This window comes from Chinchilla lanigera, unplaced genomic scaffold, assembly GCF_000276665.1.
Source record: "Chinchilla lanigera isolate Chin_1 unplaced genomic scaffold, ChiLan1.0 scaffold00012, whole genome shotgun sequence".
Lineage (NCBI taxonomy): Eukaryota > Metazoa > Chordata > Mammalia > Rodentia > Chinchillidae > Chinchilla > Chinchilla lanigera.
In genome coordinates this window covers 28,704,256-28,727,954 of record NW_004955413.1, presented here as the reverse complement: position 1 = coordinate 28,727,954, position 23,699 = coordinate 28,704,256, and the positions used below count along the sequence as shown (strand labels likewise).

The following is a 23,699-nucleotide window of genomic DNA, read 5'->3' as shown; positions in this document are numbered from 1 at the left end:
AAGCTTGTTCAGTTTCTGGTGAAGGCAGGGTGTGCATATGTTCCGCAAAGAAATGGATCATCTTTGGCCTGTTGGAGGTGAACACCAGTGTAGACAAGCCAGCCCACCAGCCTGGGAGGCAGGGAGCCGCAGCCTTTGTTAAAGGTGAGCGATACCGATACCCACATGTCCCCGCGTTGAAAGTTTGTGTTTATGAGCTGCTGAATGCAGTCTAATTTTTTCCTATCTGGTTTGGCTCATCTCTACCAGCTGGTAAATAGGAAATGTTCACGGTAGGAAGCCAATACTCTGCAGAGTGTAAACAGATGGAATCGATATAAAGTGACAAGTTAGACTGTGCTATTGAGAATACAGAGCCAGAACCAAGAACATAACAGTCAAGCTACTTATTTCGTTCCAGTTCATTTAGTCCTGAATAGTGCTTCATTGCTCACAGCTGTGTTGGTCTTTTTCTCCCCCCCTTTCTTTCTTCTGGGCTGATAATGACAATTTCAAAGAAAAACTTTAATTAAAGATTTTATACAAAATAGCCAAAAGTAGAATAATAAGGAAAATGAGCGTTGATGTGTTTATTGTAAGAGAAATCCTTTTCCGTGGCTCCCTTTAAAATTTCTACTTAAATGTAAAACGAATCTAGCGGCGGTGACAGGAAGGTGCCAGACTGACAGCAGTGCGGCGGAAGACCCCCATTTCAGGGTGCCCAGCGTGCAGGCAGGGGGTGGGGGGGATCTGACCCCCTTCTGGTAGCAACCAGGCAGGAAGTGGCTCGGGGAGAGGAAGTGAGCAGCTAAACAGGCTCCAGTAAGAACAAAGCAGGAGAAGGTTTAAGTTACTGTGTGTGCAGGTTGCTTCTGGCTTGCAAAAGCTCCGCCTGCCCCAGGGAAGGGTCCAGCCTCCAAGGGGATGATGGAGTGAGAATTCTGGGCTCCAGAGAAGAAACATGAGGTCCTTTCTGTCCTCCTTTAAAGCCGGGGTGGTCATATTTATTTGGGTTCACAGCTTCCCTTCCTGGAGCTCAACATGCTATAAAAAGAATTTTAAACAAAGAACGATGGAGAAATAATCACATCCACTGTAGGCAGTTTATTGCGCCATCTGAGCTCGGTGGGGGACAAATTCGAAGTCGTATGATCTTCCTCCTCTAGATGTTCCCCGGCAGGCACACACGCAGATCTGCTGTTTTGTCCCTGAAGGATGTCTCCGGCAGACCTCAGGGCCCACGGAGGCAGGAGCCAGCGTGGTGCAGGCCAGCCCAGCTCCAAACCCAACCCCACAGCAGTTCAGCACACCCTCCTCCTCCTCCTCCTCCTCCTCCTCCTCTGTGATGGGAAGAGGTGCAGCTGAGATCTCCTTACCCCATGATGCTTCCCTTCTCCCCAGCTATGGAGGGGCTTGTCTCACCACGTCCCTGATCCAGTGACCTCTCTGGGCAGCGTGGAAGCTGTGTGGGTTTTCTAATGAGGAAGATGGGCTCTGACCTCACCCTGTCAGGAACCCCTCTGCTTCTTCTTACATCATCTTGCTGCTAGGGTCCCCCCACTGCTGAGAAGTCCTTGCGGAGCAGGAAGCACAAACTTGCTTTTTGTTTTATCTTAGCCCATGGAGAATCACACTTTGTGCCCATGTCAACAGTAGGTGTCCAGGCTCCTCTAATGAACTCCTCCTGCCATGCTGTGCTGTCTGATTCTCAGCTCCTCCGCCAGGAAGGTTCAGAGCCAACCGCTAAGTCCGCTAGGAAATGAGAAGATCGTCTGCCCATCTTGCGTGTACCTGTCCTGCCTGCACAAGGATTTCCTGCTTTCCAGTAGCTTCTTTTCTAAGAATACTGCAGTTACTTCATCCATTATCCCTCATCCATGAACCCATCTACCCATCACCTGTCCATCCACCTATCTACCCCCGACCCATCCATACACCTACCTATATGTCTATCCAATCAATCAACTTTCCATCCATGTGCCTAGCCACTGTTTGTCCATTCATCCATCATCTACCTCTTGTAGATCAGTTTATTCACTTATCCACCTATCCACTCACTCACTCACCCACCCATCTATGTATACATATATCCACCCAAACATTCCTCTGTCCATCTATCTATCCAACTAGTCTCTATTCATCCATTTATCTGTCATGCATCCATTATCCAACCATCTGTCATCCACCAATCCATCCATCCATCCATCTCTTACAGATTAGCTCATCCAGCCATCTACCCACCCATCCACTCACCCATCTATCTACTTAGCTATATCCATTCATCCAAGCATCCATCTACCCACTTGCTCACTATTCATCCATTCATACATCATCCATCAGCCCAGCCATCATCCACTCATCCGTCAATCATCTATCAATAATTCACCATCCATTTATGCATGATCCACCCGTTATCTAACCATCTATCCATCACGCATCTATCCATCTGGTGTCCGTCCACTCAATAGTTATCATTCATCCAAGCCCTGTCTTGGCCTTGGACTCCTCAAGCCCTTCTTCCCTTCTAGGCTTCTGTTGTCTCAGGCTGGGCAGTTGGGGAAGGGGAGATGGGGTTGGTGAGTGATGTCACTTCAGCCACTTACCATTCCCTGCTATGAGGGTGGTTGTTTGGTGATTTGGAACTCTGTCCTCAGCATTGGATCCAGCCAGCAATTCTCACCCCACTGCCATGGATCAAATGGTTTACAATGCTCATCTTCATTCCCATTGCACAGATTCAGAAATCGAAGTTTTGAGGAATCATGTTGCTTTTTCAAGGTTACCTGAAGAGTAGGGTGGAGGTAGGATTTGAAATCCCATTTCAGAACCTTTGGTCAGGCATCACTCCGTTTAGCCCTTTGGGTCCCTTGTGGAGAGGAAGGAGGAGGAACAGTGATTAGACATGCTGGGACTGACCTGTGGGGTAGCTGCCACCCAGAGCAGTTTTGTGTGCTTTTCAGGATGAGCCAACATGCCTGGAGGTGGTGTGTGCCTTCCCTACTCCCAGCCTCCATCTTTATAAATTCATCAAAATCTTTTCCAGACTTTTTTCAGCACTGGGGTTGAACCCAGGGCTTCATGAATGTCAGGCAAGTGCTCAGTCACTGAGCTACATACATCCTGTCTTGGTTACTTTTCTCTCTCTGAGGCAAAATACCCAATTCCCAAAATTAAGGGAGGAAAGGTTTATTTAGCTCACAGTTTGTAGAGGTTTCAGTCTGTAATCACCTGGCTCTGAGACAGGGTGGCATGGCAGAGGGGCAACAGCTCATGGCAGCAGAAGACAGCAAAAACAACAAGAGCAAAAAAGAAGGAGAGCAAGTCTCTTTTCCTCCCTTATATTGTAAGCAGGCTACCTGCCTAAGGATGGGTAGAGTACTCACACCATCCTGTGCCCTTCTCTTGCACAGGTTCAAGATGTTTACAAAGTGAGGATTCTGGTCTCCTGCTGAGTCACTTAGTTAAACTTCTAAACTTCTCAAATTGGCACAATGAATCAACCATTACAACATCCTAGAGTGTAAACAGCCTCCCTAGGTCGTGTCCTCTACACCCTAGGATGTAAAACTGCTGAGTTGCTTAGTTAAGCTTCTAGACTTCTCAAGTTGACACAATATATCGATGATTACACATCCCTAGCCCATTTTTAAATTTTATTTTGAGACAGGATCTCACTAAGTTGTCTAGGCTGACCTTGAATTTACAATCTTCCTGACTCAGCCTCTGGAGTAGCTGGAATTACAGTCATTTACCACGGTGCCTGGCTCCAGAATATTTTAATTTAAAATTTGCTTCTATTACTCTTTAAAAATTGAATGTTTTTATTCTTCATAGTCACCTCCTCATTTTTCTTCACTCTTTTATGAGTAGGGCTTCTCTTCTTTGCTGAAGATGCTAGGTAAGGGGTTAGGAAACCACACTTCAGAGCTCTGAAGCTCTCTTTTGTGCTTCTCTCCAGCCCAGCTCTCCTGAGGGAAGAACCTGGTCATTTGCTGGTCCTCCCTGTGGCCCCTGCCTACCCAAACCAAGACTCCAAGGGCTCAGAGACTGTTGGGGGTGCCGGATGGGCTGAGTTGTGGCCCAGTCAGCCATCACATACACCAGGTCCCCTGCAGGGCTTGGTGAGCTGTGTGACTGGGGAGGGCTGGGTGAAATCTGTCCCCAGGGGAAGGGACCCTGGGGCAGCTTCTTTAGACCTCAAACCTATCTCCTGGTTTCTGCACCTTGAAGTCACAGCTAGGTATTGTTTCGGGTTGCTTTGAAAATCTTCAGCCCTTTTTTTGCTCCTCCTCCCTTGCAGGGGGAAGCAGCCCAGGCAATATGCAAATGAGTGGGCGTGGCTGCGTGCCAGGAAAATTCTATTTATGGATACTGAAATTTGAAATTCACATAACTTTTCACATGGCATGAAATAGTCTTGATGTTTTTCAAGCATCTGAAAGTATTAAAGCCATCCTTTGCTTGCACGTGTAGGAAATCAGTAGGCAGGGTCTACCCTCCTACCTGGGAAAAGACAGCCAGGTCCCCTTAGTGGGGAAGCCAGGCAACATCAGCCTTCCTGGGCTGACCTCTCTGGGGACTTGGAGGACACGACCACATTTTCATTTGCTAGACTTGTGGAGCAGCAGCGGCCCTTCTCCGTCTCTTAGCTGTGCCCCCATGTCCCCTCCCTGGGGGCACTTGTCCCTGCTAGCTGCCACTGCTCCCCAATGCAGGGGACTGGAGGTTGGGAGCAAAAGACTGCATTGCAGAGCAGGTCGGAAGGAGCTGGTTACAAGGTCGGGCCAGCCTAAACCACCATGTCGAAGTCAAAGTCGGGGAATTGATGATCCAGAGGGAGGGTAATTAGGAAGCCAGATGAGAAGCCACCAAGTCCTGCCCCAGAGTGGGCAGTGGCAGGGTTGGGGCCAGGTGTCCCAGGCAGCAGATAACAGCGATTCTTGCCCTCTGGAAATCTGCGAGGGCACCTGCTCTGCCCAGGCAGTTCTGGGCCCCACGGGTACGGCAGTGGACATGATCAAGAGCCTGGGCCACATTCCACTAGACGAAGACCGACGGTAGACAGATCGGAAACGGTCCTAGGGCTGACAGATGCTAAGGGGGAGGTGGAGCACCGGAGCAGGTAGCTCCTGACTGAGACCTAAGTGAACGCAGGGAGGGGAGTGTCCAGCAGCGGGGAGCAGGGGCAAAGGCATGAGGTGACAGGGAGAGGAAGGAGGCCCCTGCGGGGGCACGATCACCGTCACGGGGCCCTGGGCCCTTCGTTTCTTACCATTTCCTTCTCTCCCGCCGCGTGTGGGACCAGCTCCGGACCCCTGGGCCCCCGGCTGTGCCACCTCGCCTGAGCCTCGCCATCTGCTGCTCTGTGCTGCGGCTCGTGCCAACCTCCAGTCTGACAAGTGATAAGGAACTTGGAGACGTAGCTCTGGTGGGCGGGAGCTCGCTGCCAGCTTCGCGGCTCCCGCTCTCCACGCTGGGCGTCCATATGGGGCGCTTGGGGGTTTTTAAAAAGTGTGCCGTCTCACGTCCTCCTCCATGTCCCCAGAGGAGGCGTATGGGGATGTGGCAGCGGGCAGTGCTGAGGTTCCTTGGGCCGTGGGTGCGACAGCTCTTGGGCTCAGCTTCTAGACGGGGCGGTGGACAGAGCAGAGGGTGGCGCACAAGAGCCCTGTCATGCGCTGATGTGCTCAGCCTCCGGGGCTGGGATATCGAGGCCCTGCTGGCCATGTGCTCTGGTTGTTAGGACGGGTGGTGTGGAGAGTGTAGGGCAAGGCCTCACGTACAACAGGCATGCGGTCAGTGATCACATCACTGTCCTTGTCATCGCACCGGTACCCAGTGCTGTCGTTCTGTCCAGGGCTGGCCCTGAGGGAGAGGCCCCTGGTCTAGGAGGTCCGGGAGGAGTGAGAAGGCGGGGGCAGGGGCTGGTGCGGTTCCTCCGGGGAGAGGGCTTGCCTGGTGTGCATGAGGCCCTGGGTTCTGTCCCCAGCACCGCAAAGGAAAGGGGAGTGACACTGGATGGTGTGTGTGTGTGTGTGTGTGTGTGTGTGTGTGTGTGGTTCAGATGAGTGGCCTGGGGCTTGAGGGGTCCTGGAAGCACTCGGTGGTCCCCTTCTGTCCACCACATCAGGTCCTGTGGGTGGGGGCTGGGCCAGACAGCTGGGGGATTCCCTCAGAGGTGGGGTCTTCCCCAGGGAGCGGGGGAGGGGAGAGGGGGACTGATGAGCGGGGAGGTGCCTGGGGCAGGAGGAGCAAGGCAGGGAGGGGAGGGCGTGGCCCAGTGCAGGCTCCGCTGCGGGGAGCGGTGACCTCTTGGGGGCTGTGTGTCTCAGGAGAGGGACTGGCTGTCACAGGGGTCCAGAGCAAGCTGTGGGGGCTCAGTGGCCCAGGCAGGAGCGTTTGGAGATGCAGACGCAGGGGGAGGACAGACGCCTGGAACGGGGTAGCAGGTGAGCTGAGACTTACGGCCAAGGCTGAGCAGTAGCCTGGAAGCGGCCGCAGGGGAGGGAGGCCACTTTTGCCAGCAGCTCATGGTGTCCGGGGCTGGAGAGCAAGGCCAGCCAGCCCTGGAGGGCTGCAGGGGGGTCCTCTCTGGGCAGTAGGTTTTCTCAAGTACAGGACAGGGTGGGGACATTGAGAGTAAGCGCTGAGGAGCCGGGCATGTGGGCAGGAGTGGAGGACGGTCCTCCTGACACCCTGCGAGGAGCACTGCTGTCTCTCGGGGTCCAGGCTGGCCATGCGCTGGGTGCAGGGATGTGGAACCAGACCCTTCCTACACCCAGCTGTGCCGCCTGCTCCTGGCTCTCACCCACCATGCCCGGCTTTACCGCTGCCCTCCTGTCGCACCTTGGCCGTGGGAGGTCAGCACAGCTCCTGTGCGGGGCCCTGCCACCCCTTCCGCTCTGGGCCAGCTCCAGCCAGGTGTATCCTCTTGGAAGGCCTGCAAGCCATGCTGCTGGGCTCTGGCCTGTCTCAGTGAGTAGGTATCAACACGTCACTTCGCTCGTGTGGAGTCCTGTGGTGACAGGATGAACCCAAGTTTGCAGCCGGCATCCGGCCCTGCTGGCGGGGGGTTGCTAGGTAACACATGCAGGTCCTGAGCCTCAGATTCCTGGTCTGGTCTTTTGGTGGCTTTACGGAGCTCTACCAAGGGAGCCCTCCACCTCCCCCTGCTCCATGCAGCCGCCCAGCTCCACTCTCTGTGCACACCCGTGTGCCCGGTAAATATCCTTCACTGAACTGGGGGAAGAGCTCTATAAAACTTTCCTGTAATATCTTTTAACAAATTTCAGAAGGGGTTGAAATATACAGCCATATTTTCCAGCTCCTAGTAAAAATAGTTTGCATATGGCTGAGAAAAATAAAACTCGTACAAGGCCAGCTTTGCCAGAACTGTAGTTTTAAGTGTCAATTAACAAAAAGATTTTTCATGCGGCCCTAAAAGGGAACAAATTGTGTATGAAACTTACTGCTTTACATCAGAAAGGGTTTAAAAAAAAAAAAACTTACCAAGACCATTTACTGAGAAAATTGCCTTGAAAACACTCAATAAATGCAAAGTGTTCTTTTTCCCCCTAGACGTGTCATTTTGCCATGCCTACCACCACGAATCTTTGAAAACATTGTATTCTACAAGAAGTATTTTAAAAAAAACTTTCACATTTTTTGCAACCATTTTGGGTTTTAACGTGGGATCTCTGGACTTTTCCAAAACCACTTTTTGTCCACAGATTTTCAAAAACCTGAAAACGGTCACCAAAGCCTTTCAGCTCATCGACGTTAACCACAGGGGCCTGGTGCAGCCGCAGGAGCTGAGGAGGGTGCTGGAGACCTTCTGCCTGAGGATGACAGAGGAGGAATACCGGAAGTGAGTACAGGCGAGGGGTGCACGGAGCCTGCGCGCCGTCACCTCACCCCACCTTCTTTCAGGGCATCTCTCCTGGTTCCTGGAGCTCCCCAGGAACTCTGTCCCAACAGTTCCATTCTCCAGGCCCCCAAAGCCGGTGCATCCGCTGGCCCGCACCCGCAGGCTGGAGCGTGTCCTGTGCCTGACGACTCCAGCGCCTGTTCCTCTCCTTCCTCCTTGGCACCATGCCCGCCGCAGAGGCCTTTCTAGCCCACCATGGAGTTTAGTCCAAGCTCGGGGTTAAGAGGAACAGTTTCAGGCGTCTCGTCTGTTGAGGTGGCCCTCCCAATGTGATGTGACGACGGACATGCCGTCTTCCCTCCAGCACCGTCGTCACTGGGGGTGGGGAGGGGGTGGAGAGCCCTGAGCATTTAACTGCCCCTTCGTGTTTGAAAGCCAGCGCCACCTGCTCCTGCTGAGTCGGGGCAGCGCAGCCTGCAGGGCTCTGGCTGGGCCTCCCGTGAACTCCGGATCGTTTAGAAGAAGCCAGACCCGTGGCTTCTGTGCAGCGTGGGTTTGAGTGAAAGGCGGTGCTAAGTGCGCTCCTGTTCAGCCCGTTCATGAAGCACCCAGCAGACACAACGCCACTCTTCCTGCCTTTTCCCAAAGGATTCCTGAAATGCCTTAGCCTCCACTTCCTGCAGTTTCAGTTTTCCGCCGTCCACCAGCGTCTAAAAATATGAAATGGGAAATCCCAGAAATAAGTTTCAAATAACTTTTCTCATAGTATGTTAGTTGGATTGTTATGTCTTATTATGACTTATTCATCTGTTTCTGTGACTATACATTAAACAGTATCATAAATTTGTATGTATGAGGAGCAGCATAGTATTACACAGGCTTCGCTGTTACCCACCTGTACTTCCTCAGTCCCCTGGGTCTTGGAGCGCATCCCCTGCAGGTAAGGGGACGGCGGTATCCTGCAGGTTGTTCCCGAAGTACCGAGCTTGCTTTCACCAGGAGTGAAGCGTCCTGCTGCCCTGGAGGCAGAAGATTCTGTTAACTGGGTCATGGTTGCCCCCACAGGTTTCCTACAGATAAGGAGGCTGCTGCTAGTGGCAGAGGGATTGGCCCCAGGGCAGGGACGCGTGGCGGGTTTGGGAGGGTAGCACACGTGCTGCAGGAGCTAACAGCAAGGAAACCTAAAAGAGAGAGAGAGAGAAAAAAGGATATTTCCCACTTCTTTGAATATTTTTTTCTTTGCTCCTCTTTATAACCCACCTCCGAATATAAAAGACATAATAGATGTTTTAATTTTTACATCCTTTCCGGCTGGGAAAGTGTCCAGAATAAGATCCAAACAAAACAAATTAAATAATTTTGTACACGCAATTATAGAACAGAAGCAGCGCTCTTCTAAAACAGGCAATCAAAGACAAAGCTGTGTTTTATTTGACAATAAACCTTGTGTTTGGCACTGCAGTCTCCAACCTAGTAAATCTATAAAAAATGTTACTGTCTGTTTCCCCGTCTCTTAAGTATTGAATAATAAAGAACTCCACAAATTTTTATTCCAGACTTTTTTTTTTGAAGCCTCGAAAACAATGCTGTTTTCAAGATAAGGCTAGAGAAACTTCACATAATAGAATTGCCTCCTGGAGACGAAGACCCACAAAGGATCAAAACGAGAACATTTCTTCAGTTGCTCTAATGCCTTCCTTGCTGAAGCTCAAGTGTACACTTTTTTCCGGGGAAGCTGCTTCTGTATTAACTGTGCCTTTTTAATTTGGGGGTAGAAACGAGGCATTTTTGAATCCCCTCTTTGATCTAGCAGCTTTTTATCTAAGATCCATGTTCGATCCTTGCTGCCGTAGAAATGGCTGGGCTCATCCCCCAAGTCAGGCCCGTGAGGGGTCAGGTCTGGGCTCTACGCTTCCTCATCCTGGGATCTCAGGCGCTCTGGGTCCCCTGAGACTCACCTTTCTCTCAGAGAACTGGGCGCTGAGAGCTCACATCTCAGGACAGAGTCAAAACGCTGCGTGGCGTGGCGCGCATGTCAGTGACGTGCCTGTGTGTAGGTCAGATCACGGCTGTAGAGCTCCTGAGTGCCCTAGCTCCTTAGTAGATGGTTCCTTTTAGGCTGCAGAACGCTGTCCAGCCTATGCAAAACAAGAGGCCAGAGGTCAAACGATCACCACATACTCACCTGGAGTATGCTGGAACTCCCCCTCCCTCCAGGCCAAGCTGTTTGAATCTATGTAAAGTAATCTGTGAGCAGCCTTGTAAATAAAGCAACCTCCGGGTCTCAGCGGTGGTCAGCCTGCTGCCCGAAGCCTAAGGCTTTTCCTCCAGGTGGTTGTGCTTGGACGGTTTTGTAGGCTATTTGAACCCCTTCCTTCTCCCAGTCTGGCCCCTGTGTGACCCACTGCCTGCTGGTTTCTGCAGATGTCTGAGGCCGCTGCCCTGAGCACACGTCCCTGCACAGAGACGCCCTGGAAGTCGTCTGTCAGGGATGTTTCCGTCTGCCATCTTTGCTTCCTGTAAAAAGCCTCTGGAGCTGCTGCCTTCCTGGGCAGGGCTGTGGGTTCCGTCCTCAAGGTTTATCCGCAGCGTACATTCCCCGGGACTCTGTCTGCTGGGGTGTCTGTAGCGGGAGCTGAGAGCTTGCCCATGCTGGGCTGTGGCGTGGGGCAGGATTGTCCTCTGAGCAAAGCCCTGTGTTCAGGAAGAGTGCGTTGTTCTTGAAGCCCCAAAGGCCAGCAGCAGACCTCTCACGATGTCCTGCACTTTCCTGGAACAGCCCGCCAGCCCCCACTCAGGAAGGTCCCCACAAACTGCCACCCCTGGGTTCCGAGGTCATCATGTATTTTCGCAAGATTGAGGCCAAAGAGAAAAGAAGGGGCTGGTTAGGGAGTGTCTCTATTCACATCTGGCAGCTGTCACCCTTGAAGATAAGTTTTCTTAGTAGAACAATAGGCAAGCTTCATCAAAGTGGGAAAATAGGTACGCATTGAAATAAACACATGACATTACTCTCTGTTAAATTCGGAAAACAGAAAAATAACAAACACCTTAAGTAATAATTACTAAATTTTTAAAAAGCAGCATGAAATTAGATAATTATAGAAACCAACACATATGGAGAAAATATAACCAAACACGTAAAAACTGTCAGTTTTTAAGAAATGTAATAACTCAGAAATTATCTGGAAAAACATTTCCCAAGTGGCAGGTTTGAATAATAGAAAATCCATTTTAAAGAATCCAGGCGTTCTGTTTACCCCAGTTTATTTTAGGGGTGGGTAGTGGCTCACATGTGTTAAAGATTTCTTGTTAGGTGTGCACACCGCAGAATGCTTCAAGGACAACCTGCCTCCCTCCACTTGCTGTCCGCTGCTCTGAGCCAGGTGTCATCCTCAGACCTCAGTTTCTCTCTAGTGCAATCAGAAAGATCGCCTGTGTCTCCCAGTCCCTCCCAGCTCCAGGTACCCTGGTCACAGACACGTTATGTCACCTGGCTCCGCCCAGCTCGGTGTCCCTCCACGTAAGACAAGAAGGTTGGGGCGGCAGCTGCCTGGGCCCCTTGTGCCCTCCTCTCCCCAGGAGGAGGAGGAGGAGGAGGAGGCAGCTCCGTAGGTGGCGTGGGCTGGGAAGTCTTCCTGCCTCATTCAGGTCTCTGCCCATCCATCTGAAGGTGGGGGAACTGGTTTCCTTCAAAGCTTCTGCATTTAAAAATATGCCAGTAACATTTCCCAGGGTTTACTTTTAACTCCAGCTGTAGCTAGACACAGACATTGAAATTAATGCCAGCTCCAACACAAAGGATGCCTCAGTAATGCATAACGTACCCTTCATTGTAGACTGCTGCATTGTAATGTCTGATCTGGAAAGAACACTTGTGTTTCAGGTTCTCAAAGCACTACAACATTGATAAAGACCCTGTGGTGGATTACAGTCTGTTTTTGAAGAACCTCAGCAAAAGTAATGACCTGCATCTGAGATATTTTATGGCGAACCCAGGTAAGGACCTTTAAAGTCTTTGCTAAAGATTTCAGTGTCCTTTGGCATGGTCATTCCTATTCTGTTCCTGAGAGAAGGATACTTTCAAATGTGGAAAATGGGTCATCTGCAATGATAGCTGTGGGATCATTAGTTATCAGAATAGTGTGAGTGCTTAACCATAGAAAAAGCAGTGAGTCTAGCATATCTGCGTGGTAAGATGGACAGCGAGGAGCAACAAGCTGATGCTGTGGCACCTGTGTGTGGACTTAGTCCTTGGTTGCAAAATGACCCCAAAGAACTACAGATTGTCTTTATTAAGTGACATATGTCTGAGTGTTATTTGTTCTTCTTTCCATTGCTTCTGTATTTTCAACAATTTTTGACAATGGACATATATTCCTTTAATGGAAAAATCCTGATATAAAAAGGAAAGAAGTTGAGTAAGTTACAATTATGTCAGATATGTAAAGCCCAGTATCTACTCTTGAGAGGGTAAATCCCCTGCACCTGGTCCATCTCCCAGCCTCAATAACAGGACGCCTAGAGGTGTCCGGCTGTTGGGTAGTTCTGGTGGGAATCCGGGTCCAATTCTTTGCCTTGAATGTCTGACTAACACCCTCCCTTCCCAGCCTCAGGTCATTTTTCTGGCCTAATCGGGTTTCCCCCTGAGGTTTCTTGCCCCAAGGGTTTATCACCTGTGACTGAATCTCACCCCAGGTCATCACTGTCTGGTTTCAACTTAATTAAGTTCAGCAAACACTCACTGAGCGCCTTCTGTGATCCCCGTTCTGCCTCGCTAGCAAGCTGAAAAATGACAGATTGTCTGGTCTCAGCCCGGTTTTGCTCATGGCAGACCCAAGGACTCCAGAGCTGCCTGTGGCAGGTTCTATGCTAGGCCTGTTCTTGTGTCATCTCTTGTCATTTTCCCTGCAGCCTTGTGACAAGTGAAAAGATGGAAAGACACCATCAAATCGGTCTCACCAGCCAGAAGTAACTGTCAGCATTATTCCTGGCACCTTCCCATGCATGCATATGGAAAGGAAAGACAGAGAAAAAGAAATCCATTTGTAAAATGGGGTCATGTGGATGCTATTTTATGTAAGAACTTACTGGAGTGTATCAGAGGGATAGAAATTGCAGCCAAACTGAAGAAGATGATTACATTTTGGCTGGATACGATATCCACGGGTGATCCTCCTCCCTCTCAAAATGTTAGAGACTTTGATCCAAGACCTACTGGATTGAGTCTGGGTGCGAAGTCTGAGGCCTGCTTAATTTTCTCCCTTTTTCGGAGATCAGCTTCACATTGCTGGCTGCTGAAAGAACTTCTCATCCTAGCCTAGCGAGGGTGTGCCTCCTGCATCAGCTTCCCAGAACACAGCGTCGTCGCATGATTTCCTCAGTTCTTCTCCTGGCATTAAGACTTTTAAAATAACATCATGTATGTTTGAAGATACTCCTATTTTCCAGATTTTTAGCTTCAGGGGTTCGAATCATCCTTCTGCTGGGCTGCCTTTGTCCTCCATGGCTGCTAAGTTCTCTCTGAGTGCTTTGTTCTTGTCCTTTTCCTCCGCGTGCGCGACGATCATCTTCGATCTGTATTTACACCTGCGATTTGACTTTCACCTAGATCCGCTCTATTCCTTGTCATTTCTGATTTACCTGTGCGCCCCGTTGTGTTCACTTAGGTCTGTTATATTGTTTTCCGTCTCATCTTAGTGCTTTATCGCCTGTCACTGAGCTGCGGTTCCACTGAATTCATGTTCTTAGTAAGACATTCTATACTTTTAAAAAATTTTGATGTACATTTTCTTCCAAGGTGGAATCTTTGCCTTTTCCTCTTCTTTATCTAGCCTCCCCTCTGTTTTTTTATCCTGTAGAATTTGCACTAATTTCAAGAAATTTGGGTAAGTTGAGCGTTTTTCTAGTCTGTTTTGGTTTTTCTATTGCTCTTTTATTGCATGCTTTGTTCTACGGTTCATGGTATACATCTTTAATGGCTGAGCATCTCCTTTAGCTTCTATGACGCTAATTCCACGGAGTGTGAGAACTTCACGCAGAATTGTCTCAGTTCTTCCTTCCCTGTGCTGCTGTCCTCCATCACTGCGGTTCTGGTCTGTTCATTCATTAAGAGCATCTACTCTCAAACACTGCTATTTGAAAATGTGAAGAATATTACAATGCTTTAGTTTTTTTTTTTATCTGCTAATTCCAACATTTTGATGGTCTCAGAGTTTGGTTTTTGTTGTTTTTTTTTTTTCTTGAATGTAGAGCACAGTTTCCTGTTCTGGTAAATGTGGAATTTCTCCCGAATATGGTAAAGCTTGCAGTGTTAGAGGCTATGGATTCTTTCATTTTCCTCTGAAAATTTTAACTTTCGTTTTGGTTTGTGTTAGCAGTCAGCCTTCTTGGCTATGCTGAGACGGATTGTCCTCCCTGAGGGGTAGCACCTGGAACCTGTGTGCTGTTCTCTCATCCTAAACCCAGCAACTTGGCCTCTATTCCGCGCATCCAGGACCAGAAGTTGGCCAGAGATTCAGCCTCGGTTTATCCACACTCTCTGCCTCTTCACTGGGGGCCTTCCTTCTCTCTGCAGTTGCCGTGGCAGTCCTGAGCTGTTTCCGGATTCCCGAAGCCCACGAGACCCTGGGTTTACATCCAAATAGTGTACTAGCCCCTGAGCGCAGTCCCAGCTGGGGCCTGCCCTGGGGCGCCGGGCCAAGCTGCCTGGGACGCAGGTTTTCCAGTGTCAGCTTCAGTGGGTGTCTGCTTTCAGCTGCTCCCCAGCGCCTTCAGATAGCTTTGTTTATGTTTTGCCTGGAGTTTATAATTGTTATCTGCTGGGAGTGTTGGTTTAATATGAGCTAATCCACCGTAATTGGAAGCAAAATTTTCTGGCTGCTCATATTAAGTGTTATTTGTTTTTTTATATACATGTAATTTTTACTGTTTTTTTTCCCCCTTTGCTTATTTCATAAGGTATTGTAAGAGAGTTAGTTCTATAATACTATTCCAACTTACCATGGAAATCTATCTCACTTCTCACCCTGCATTTTATCAGTAATTGGCAACAGGCTTTCTTTATTGATGATACACAAGTATTGACACATCTCACAGTGAAAGGTATCTTTGATTTGCTACCTAGCCTCTTGTATAGTTCTGAATATGCTTCTGCATGAGCTGTGATCAAAATATATGGTGAAATTTAAATTTTTAAAAATTATTACAGTAAAAGACAAATTTTCATTAATCCCCTGCAAAACACTCTCTCACTTCAAACATACTTATCGCAGTATTTTTTTTTTTTTTTTTGTACCTGGAATCGAACTCACGACCTCGCACTTGCCAGGCAGGCGCTGCGCCGCTGCACCTAAATCCCCGGCCTTTATCAAAGTATTCTTGCCACTTCCTGAAGCAGTTCTGGAGGTCCTCTTTCATGTCTTTAAGAGACTTGATCAAAAATATGGTGACTGCTACTGCTGCGGGCCGGCCAAACAAACGCAGGCTCATGAAAACACAACGCTGTATCCTCATCCACCTTATTCTTCGGATGCAGCACTGTGTGACTCCTGACTCTACCCTGACATCCAGATAACCACGAACGGGCAACATTTTGAATCAGTTCAGGGCATTGAAGTAGCTGTGACGATACGGTGAAAGACAGTGATAAAAGAGCACTTCCAGAGCTGCTTCAGAAAGCGGCAAGAATGATGGGATAAATGGATTCGAAGTGATAGGGAAGTGTTCTGAGGGGGCTGATGGCAATGTGTCTTTTACTTTCGTTAACTTGTTAAAAAATTAAATAGTCACCATACGTTTCCATCAGACCTCATAGATCCCTGTTCCCGCAGCACTAGCTAGATCCCTGTTGCTGCCGCCCAGCGGGACTCCGGGGCTCCTGCACTGCCCTGTTCCAGTCTGCATTCCATACACTGGCCGTAGAGATCACCTATCTTACTCAAGCCCATTTTCTCACTGAGGCCATAGTCTCTAACTTCTGTAGTTGAAATTCAAACCTTTCAGTTAGAAGCCAGAGCTTTTGGTGGATGTTCTAGATTAAAGACGGAGCAGTGTGGGGCTTGGGGCAGGTTACATTACATCTCCAGCCTGAGGCTGTGGACAGTCAGGCCAGAGGCTGGGCAGCAGCCGGACAGGTTGCATCTCTGAAGCCAGCTGCTCAGCTTCTACTGCCTTCCAGCCAGCTCCACGCCCTCAGCGCCACAGCGGGAATCGCAGTATCCACAGAGCATCCTGCGTTGGATTATGATGGAAATCATTTCATTTGGAGGATAGATTGGCTAATCTGAAGTCTCACATAACTTGTTTTGGGAAAAAGCCACGAATCCAGGCCGGTCCCAGAGAGAAGAAAGCCCAAGATCAGTCTCAGGTTGGGGTTTACCCTGTAGATCTCCCTGCTCAAATTGTTCAGAAGTGGACCTTGCTGTCTCCTCACCGAGTTTCCTCAGGACAGCCACACAGTCCTGGAGACCTGTCACATTTGCTTAGTGGCTTCTGTCCCTCCTTTTGTGTCCCCAGGCCATGGTCATTTGAAGCTTGCTTTCTGGTGTGTTCCTTTGGAAATACTCATGGAAAAGATATTTTCTGAGTTTTCTTTGTTTGTTTGTTTGTTTTTGAGACAGAGTCTCGCTATGCAGTTCAAGCTGGCCTTGAGCTCACTTTGTAGCCCAGGCTGGTCTTGAACTCACAACGATCCTCCTGCCTCAACCTCCTGAGGGCTGGAATTATAGGCATGGCCACTACACCTGGTGGAAAAGATATTTTTTGATTTCTCATTCATAAGTTTGTGGTCTTAACAGTTGAAAAATCAAAATTTCTAGTTATAAACTCCCAGTTTCAATTTTCTTGAGTATCTTAAATATCTTTATCCATTGTCTGATGACATGAAGTTTTGCTGAAGAAAAGTTTGGTGACAATTTAATTTATTTCCCTATCTGTAACTTGATCTTTTTGCCTGGATGTTTAGGGATTTAAAAAATACCTGAAACCTGATAATTTTTGCTGGAATATGCCTGTGATATTATTAGACACTCATGGTTGACTTCCTCAGTGTAAGGCAATCGAGGCCAGGCAGAGACCACTTGACAGGCTTTTGTGGAAGCGACAAGGCACGTGATTTAATACCTGGGTGCAGGCAGACAGAGGGCAATAAGGCCGCCTGTAGGGAAAAAAGAGAAGCAGGAATCCCTTTTTATAGGGATTGAAAAAAGGGGATGGACGTTAGGTGGGAAGATGTTGATAAACGTTAGTGGTCAAAGTTCTCTGGCTGTCTTGCACCTCAGTGGACAGAGTCCTTGAGGGTCTCTCCAGATGTCCAGGGACCTGCAAGATTCCTTGTCCTATCTTATCTCTCTTGTGACATCTGCCAAGGACAGCCTTCATGCTGAGCTGGGTCCCCACCGAGACCAATGCCTCTGCTGGCAAACAGGTCGGGTGCTGGGAGGGTCATATCTGATTCCAGCCTTACACTGACTACACTGCCACTATTTAAATGTGCAGATTTGAGTCACTTTTATTTCAAGAAAAATTCTTGAATTCGTAATTTTCAGTTTTTGTTCTATGCCATCATTTAATTTTCTTCTCAGCTACTCATATTACATATATTTTGGGTCCTTTTTTCATGTCTTCTCTTCTGAATGGTTGCTTTCTCACAAATCTCTCTTCTTTATTTCTCCTTCTCTTCCTTCTCCTCTCCTCTCCTTCCTTCTCTCTTTTCCTCCCTTTTTCTTTCCTTCCTTTTTGCTTATTTTCATTTCACTTCTACTACTGTTGTATTTGTTTACTTCCGGATTCCTTTTAGTTTAGTCTTCCTTTCTAAGTGATTTATTTCCAGCTTTATGAGCTATAATTGACAAATAAAAATTATGTATATTTAAGGTATACGTACGATGATTGGATACACATATACACTGTGAAAAGATTACCGCAGTCAAGTTAATTAGCACATCTATCTCCTTTTTCAGAGTGTGATGAGAACACTTAATAGTTATTCTCTTTCATGGTGATTGTAGTTAATCATATTGTCAACTATAGTCAAATTTCATGGTGACTATGGTTAATGATACTGTACTGCATACTGGAAGTGACTGTATTTTTTCTAATTTGCTCCTGACTTCTACCATCTAATTTCTAAGTTTTTTCACTGTGATTGATATTGTCCTTCCATGTCTCCTGTCACTAAGGAAATTTCTTATTAACTGATCCTGTCTTAGTTACTTTTCTCTTCTTGCTGATACAAAATACTCAGTGCCCAAAGTGAAAGGGAGGAATGGTTTATTTAGCTCACAATTTGTAGAAGGTTCAGTCCATAGTTGCCCGGCTCCAATGCAGGGTGGCACATGGCAGAGGGGCAACAGTTCACAGCAGCAGAAGAGAGCAAAAGCAACAAGAGAGGGACCTTTTCATGGCCTCCAGAGGGTAGCAAAGCAACAAGGGAGGGACAAGCCTCTTTCTGTCTCTTATATTGTATGCAGGCTACCTGCCCTATGGTGTGTGTAGCACTCTCACTCTTAACCCTGCCGCTGCCAAACCAATCAGTGGGCTGATTTACAAATCACATACCCTTAATCCCAGCATCACATACTGTAGATTCAGCTGCCTCTGAAAAAGCCCTGTGACCGCATGAGGCTTTGGGGGGACATGTAGCCACAAATAGCAGATCCATAGCTGATGTCTACCAAGTCCTATCAGGCCCAGCCACGAGCCCATCAGGATGCACCTAAACCCCCTCCACATTACTGGAATCAGCAAGAACCCTTCAGAGAGGGGCTGGGTGGAGCTCATGGTAGAGCATTTGCTTAGCAATGCCTGGTTGGGCCCTATCCCCAGTACCAAAAAAGAATCCTTCAGAAGAAATCTTGGGAAAACCTGAGGTGGTGGGAATTCCTGAGCTGCCCTGGAACATGAGACCTGGTGACACTGTGATACGGGATTCACTGAAGGTGCTGTGACAGTTCCCACCTCCAGCGTGGCCACCAGGAGTTCCCAGACAGTGTGCTGCCCTCCCACTCTACCCACCTGTCCACATGCCTGAGCCTGGGCTTGCAGTGTTGCATGTGTGTATGTGTTCCTGGTGGGAGAACAGGATGAAGTATCTGGAAGCCTGGCCCGGAGAGCCAGGGGACTGCACCAGCTGGAGCCTGGGTGGGGATGTGGCTCCTCATCCTTCCAGGAGGCCTCTTGTAGCCTGGGTTATCTGAGATCTCGGCTTCCATGTGCTGGGTCCTCCAGGCCGGAGCATTGCAGACCAGGCCCCGAAGGACTGGCTTTGTGTTGAGACCGTCTCTTTCTTTTTTCTTTTTCTTGTTTGTGGAGATAAGAGATGGAATTCCAAATGACTGACAGTTTGTTAGCTGCCGCAGGATGAAGCATGCTTCATTTGGCTGGAGCTTATTTGCAGACATTTTAGGAAATAAATCTGGGAAAGCATTTGTGATTCTTTGCAGCCGACTTTGAGAAAGAAGATGGCTATATTTCAGATTTATTTTATTCGCTTTTGTTATAAAAGTAATCTATGTTTGTTTGACACAAGCCAGAAACCACAAAATAACAAGCTCCTGTAATCCTGGCTCCCGAATCCTACCAAGATGTTCTTTCTGGTTGTTATCTTCCCTGACCTTTCCTGGGGTATGTGTAGATGGATGGAGAAGCAGGAGTAGATACAAAATCAGTGTTAACATGAAAACTATGTTAACTGTCCCTTTATCGATCATGAAGCATTCTATAGCAAGGAAACACATTTCCACATTCATGAATTTAGGCAAGGCAATCTTGTGTTTGACATCTATGTGTTATTTCATAGGCTTGACGGCCACTAATTTATAAAACTCATCCTCTGTTGATGAGTATTTAGAGTGTTTCTGTTTATTGCCTTGTAAACAGCACAAAAATGTTCTTATCCATATGCAGTTGTTGAGTGGCACTATTATTCCTTAAGTATAAAGTATTAAAAAGGATTTAAGAATATTTAAGTAGTGCAAGTTTTTTTATGTACAAGCCAGAGCTGCTTCTTACCATTCTCTTTAATCTTTGATTACTTGACAAGTAGGAAAAAAAGTTAACTTCTTTTAATTAGGCTTTAAAAATTACCAAGAAGTTTGAGCAGTTTTCATTTATTGAATTTTTTTTTTTTTTAGGTTACCTGTTTCTAACCCAAGTAGTCCATTCGATATTTACATCTACCTTATTGATTCATAGAAGCTAATCGTATACTACAAACCTTGATGTGTATTTCTTATGTATATTAACAGTAGTTTTCCCCACTCATTTTTCTTTCACTGTTATTTGTGCAAATTTAAGCCAAACAAAAATTAAATAGTATTTATATTGTCAGACCTACCAATTACTTAAATGGTTTCTAGGCTTACATTTTCCTTGGAAAGTGCTTCCCTCAGGAAGATTGTGTAATGTGTAATAGTTGTCATAATTTTCTTCTACTACTTTCATGGTTTTATTATTCTATTCAGTGTATGCTTCATTCTATCTAGGGTTTATCCTAGAATGATAATGCATAGAGAACTAATTTTATTTTTTTCCAAAATGTTTGTCCAATTCTTTCTTCCTTTCTTTCTTCCTTTGTCTCTCCCTTTGTCTCTTCCTTTCTCTCTCTCTCTCCCTCTCTCTCTCTCTCTCTCTCTCTCTCTCTCTCTCTCTCTCTCTCTCTCTCTTTCTTTCTTTCTTTCTTTCAGATAGGATCTTAGGCCAGGGATATAGCTCAGTGGCACAAACACCTGCCTGGCAGGTGCAAGGTCCTGAGTTCTATTGCTAATACTGAAAAATAAAATAAAATAAAATAAAATAAAAGGATCTCACTCTCAACGCTAACCTTGAACTTACTATGTAGCTCAGACTGGCCTAGAACTCATAGCAATCCTCCTGCCTCAGCCTCCTGAGTGCTGGGATTACAGGCATGTATCACCATACCAGCTCATCTAATTATTTCAAAGAATTTATTGGAGAGTTCATCCTTTTCTTGGTTTAGTCAAGTCTTAATTTTTACAAACAGGTGTGGTTTAAAAGGAAATGGTATTTCAGTGTCCCTCTGACAATGTGAATCAACTATTTTGTTTTAATAGAAGTCTCACCAGAGAGTCAACAAGCCAGAACTTCCAAGAGAGAACAGTTCCTCATTTCTGAACCACCTGAAGAGAGCTGGAGCAACTACTCCTTAGATGACGTTGAGAGGACCTTCTGCCAGGAGGTAAAGTGTTCTCCAAGAGCATTTTATCAAATGTGTGAGCACAACTGGATGGACACTGTGACAAATGCTTAGGTGTAGAGTTTAATTTCTAAAATTTGTTTTGATCCTACCTACATCTCCTCAAACTGAGAGACCTCCTTCCTCCCCTAATGACAGTGATGCACTGGTAAAAGCAGCGATGAGAAATTGTTACACATCCCACTGCACCACACAGTACCAGCTCTCGTAAGAAATATAGAAATCTTATATAAGGATATGACACAACTTAGTTGAGTCACATGAAAGAAAACTTGAATAGATTAAAAAGTCTTTCCTACTTCTTGGACTGGAAGATTTGGTTTTAATGCCTGCTTTCTCTATACCTGGCTATATATGTTCCTTCTGAAAGATTACAGTAGTGGACTTGTCCTACCATATATAAAATATTTTTAAAAGTATAATCATTAAAGCAGTGTGGCACTAATACAGCAATGGATATTCAAACTGATTTAAGAGGATAGTTAGATAATGGATCACTGTATTTATGTGAATTTAACATTATCTGGGTCATTTTAATAAAGTATAGTGGGGGTGGCAAGTGCATTTTTCAGTAGTTATTGGGATAATTCATTAGCTATACTTTTTGGGGGGAGAGCTTATAACCATCTACTCTTCACCAAAATAAATTCTATATGCATCAACTATTTAAATCTAAAACGAATGATATGAGTGATTTTTTTTTTTAATGGTGCTGAATTATGCTAGGCAAGCACTTGGCCACTGGGCTGTACCCCAAGCCGCGGTGAAAATTTTTAAATCTTTGAAGTCTTTGGAGCATGAAGTTTGACTATGTGACAGCAAAAAAGATTGGAAGCAGCAAAACTTCATGTAAACTGATGATCAACTTTGCAAAATATGTGAAATGTAAATGACAAACGGTACCTGTCCCCAACGTACGTCCAGCTTTTCCAGATTATTAATAGAAAATTTCCAGTGAGAGATAAGCTAAGAAAGCCAGTGACGGCGAGGACGTTAGAGAGAGGAGCAATTCTGTGTCTGTCGGTGGACTGGTAAAATCTGCTTTCTCTAGCTGTTGTTGATTAGCGTCTTCATTGTTTCCATACAAATGTGACCATTACAAAATGCTTGACCATCACCAACACTCGTAACCAATTCTGGAAAGCACAAAGAAGAAAGTATTAAATTGTTCAGAGTCCACTCCCCCAGACAGTCCCAGACGGCATTTGATGAGCATAATTCCAGACCTTCCTTTATTCAGGGAGGGGCGGGCTGCAGCTGTCGGTAGGTAGGACAGTGGACAGACGGAAATAATCATTTATTGACTTACTTTTCACTGAGTATAACTGGCAAGATAAAATCATAGCTATTTAAGGTGTACAACATCGTATTTGAAGATACAGGTACATTGTGCAATGATTACTACAATCAAGTGAATTAACATATCTATCACCTCACATAGCAGTTCTTAATTTCCTCTGCTTAGAGACATTTTATAATAGCACCAGTCAAGAAATACTCTTTTTTTTTCCCCCCCGTTGGTTTTTTTCTGATACCGGGAATTGAACTCACAACCTTGTGCTTGCCAGGCAGGCGCTATGCTGCTGAGCTAAATCCCCAGCCCCAAGAAATACTCTTAAACAAAAAGAAAAATGTACTTGACATTTCAGTCCCGAAGACAGATTAAAACAGTTATGTGAGCATCGCTGTAGCTGCTTTCTTGATATTGCTATACATTAATGTATTTTTGTAAATAAAAAATTGGGCATGCCATGTGTACTGCTTGGCAACCTAATGGGGGTAGCGGGTACCTTTTCACCTCAATAAATTCGTGTCACCTCCACGATCTCTTAATGATGTAATTAGAACTCTTTTTTTCTGTCCCCCAATATTGTCCCTTATACCCTGTCCCTCTAATTCCCTTTCTCTTGTCCAATAAAAATCTCCCTTCTGCTTCTTTTCATCTTTTTAGATTCCACGTAGTAGGGAAAACGTGACAGTTGTCTTTCTAAGTCTGGCTTATTTCTCTTAACATGGTGATCTCCGGTTCTCTCTGCTGTCCTGCAAATGACACAAGTTCATTCTCCTTTAAGGCTGCACAGTGCTCTCCTGTGTAGATGTAGCACATTTTCTTTACCCAGTCACCTGTTTTTAGGATTGTTTTGTTCTGTTTGAGGCAGGGTTTCTCTATGTAGCTCAAGTTGGCCTTGAACCCGCTGTATAGACCAGGCTGGCCTTGAACTCGTGGCAGTCCTCCCGCCTCAGCCTCTGTCTGTTCATCCATTGATGGGCACTGAGGCTGGCTCCATAGCTCGTCTGCTGCGAGTTGTGCCGCAGTAATCGTGGGCATGCGGGTCTCCCTGCAGCGTGCCAGCGTTAACTGCCTCAGGCACACTCCGAGGAGTGGGGCAGCTGGGTCATAGTTTAGCTGTTCGAGGAACCCCCACACTGATTTCCGTGGTGACTGTGCTCGTTTACATTCCCACTAGCAGTGTAGAGGGCTCCCTCCCCACATCCTCGCCAGCACTCGTTGTTTTTCGTACCCTCGCTGACAGCCGTTCTGACAGGAGAGATGTGGGCTCTCAGTGTAGTTTCCCTTGGCGCAGTTCCCTAAAGGCTAAGGCTGTTGAATACGTCTTCCTGTACTTACTGGCCACC

At 46.9% G+C, this 23,699-nt stretch overlaps 1 protein-coding gene across 1 annotated transcript in view; it reads left to right on the top strand.

Annotated features, from left to right (window-relative positions):
* Positions 1–23,699, top strand: part of Efcab6 (EF-hand calcium binding domain 6) — a 214,376-nt gene that overhangs the window by 55,501 nt on the left and 135,176 nt on the right. The window contains exons 8-10 of the mRNA XM_005379444.2: positions 7,710–7,846; positions 11,733–11,845; positions 20,920–21,044. Of these exons, the coding sequence (XP_005379501.1) occupies positions 7,710–7,846; positions 11,733–11,845; positions 20,920–21,044 (375 nt within the window). The remainder of the gene's footprint in view (positions 1–7,709; positions 7,847–11,732; positions 11,846–20,919; positions 21,045–23,699) is intronic.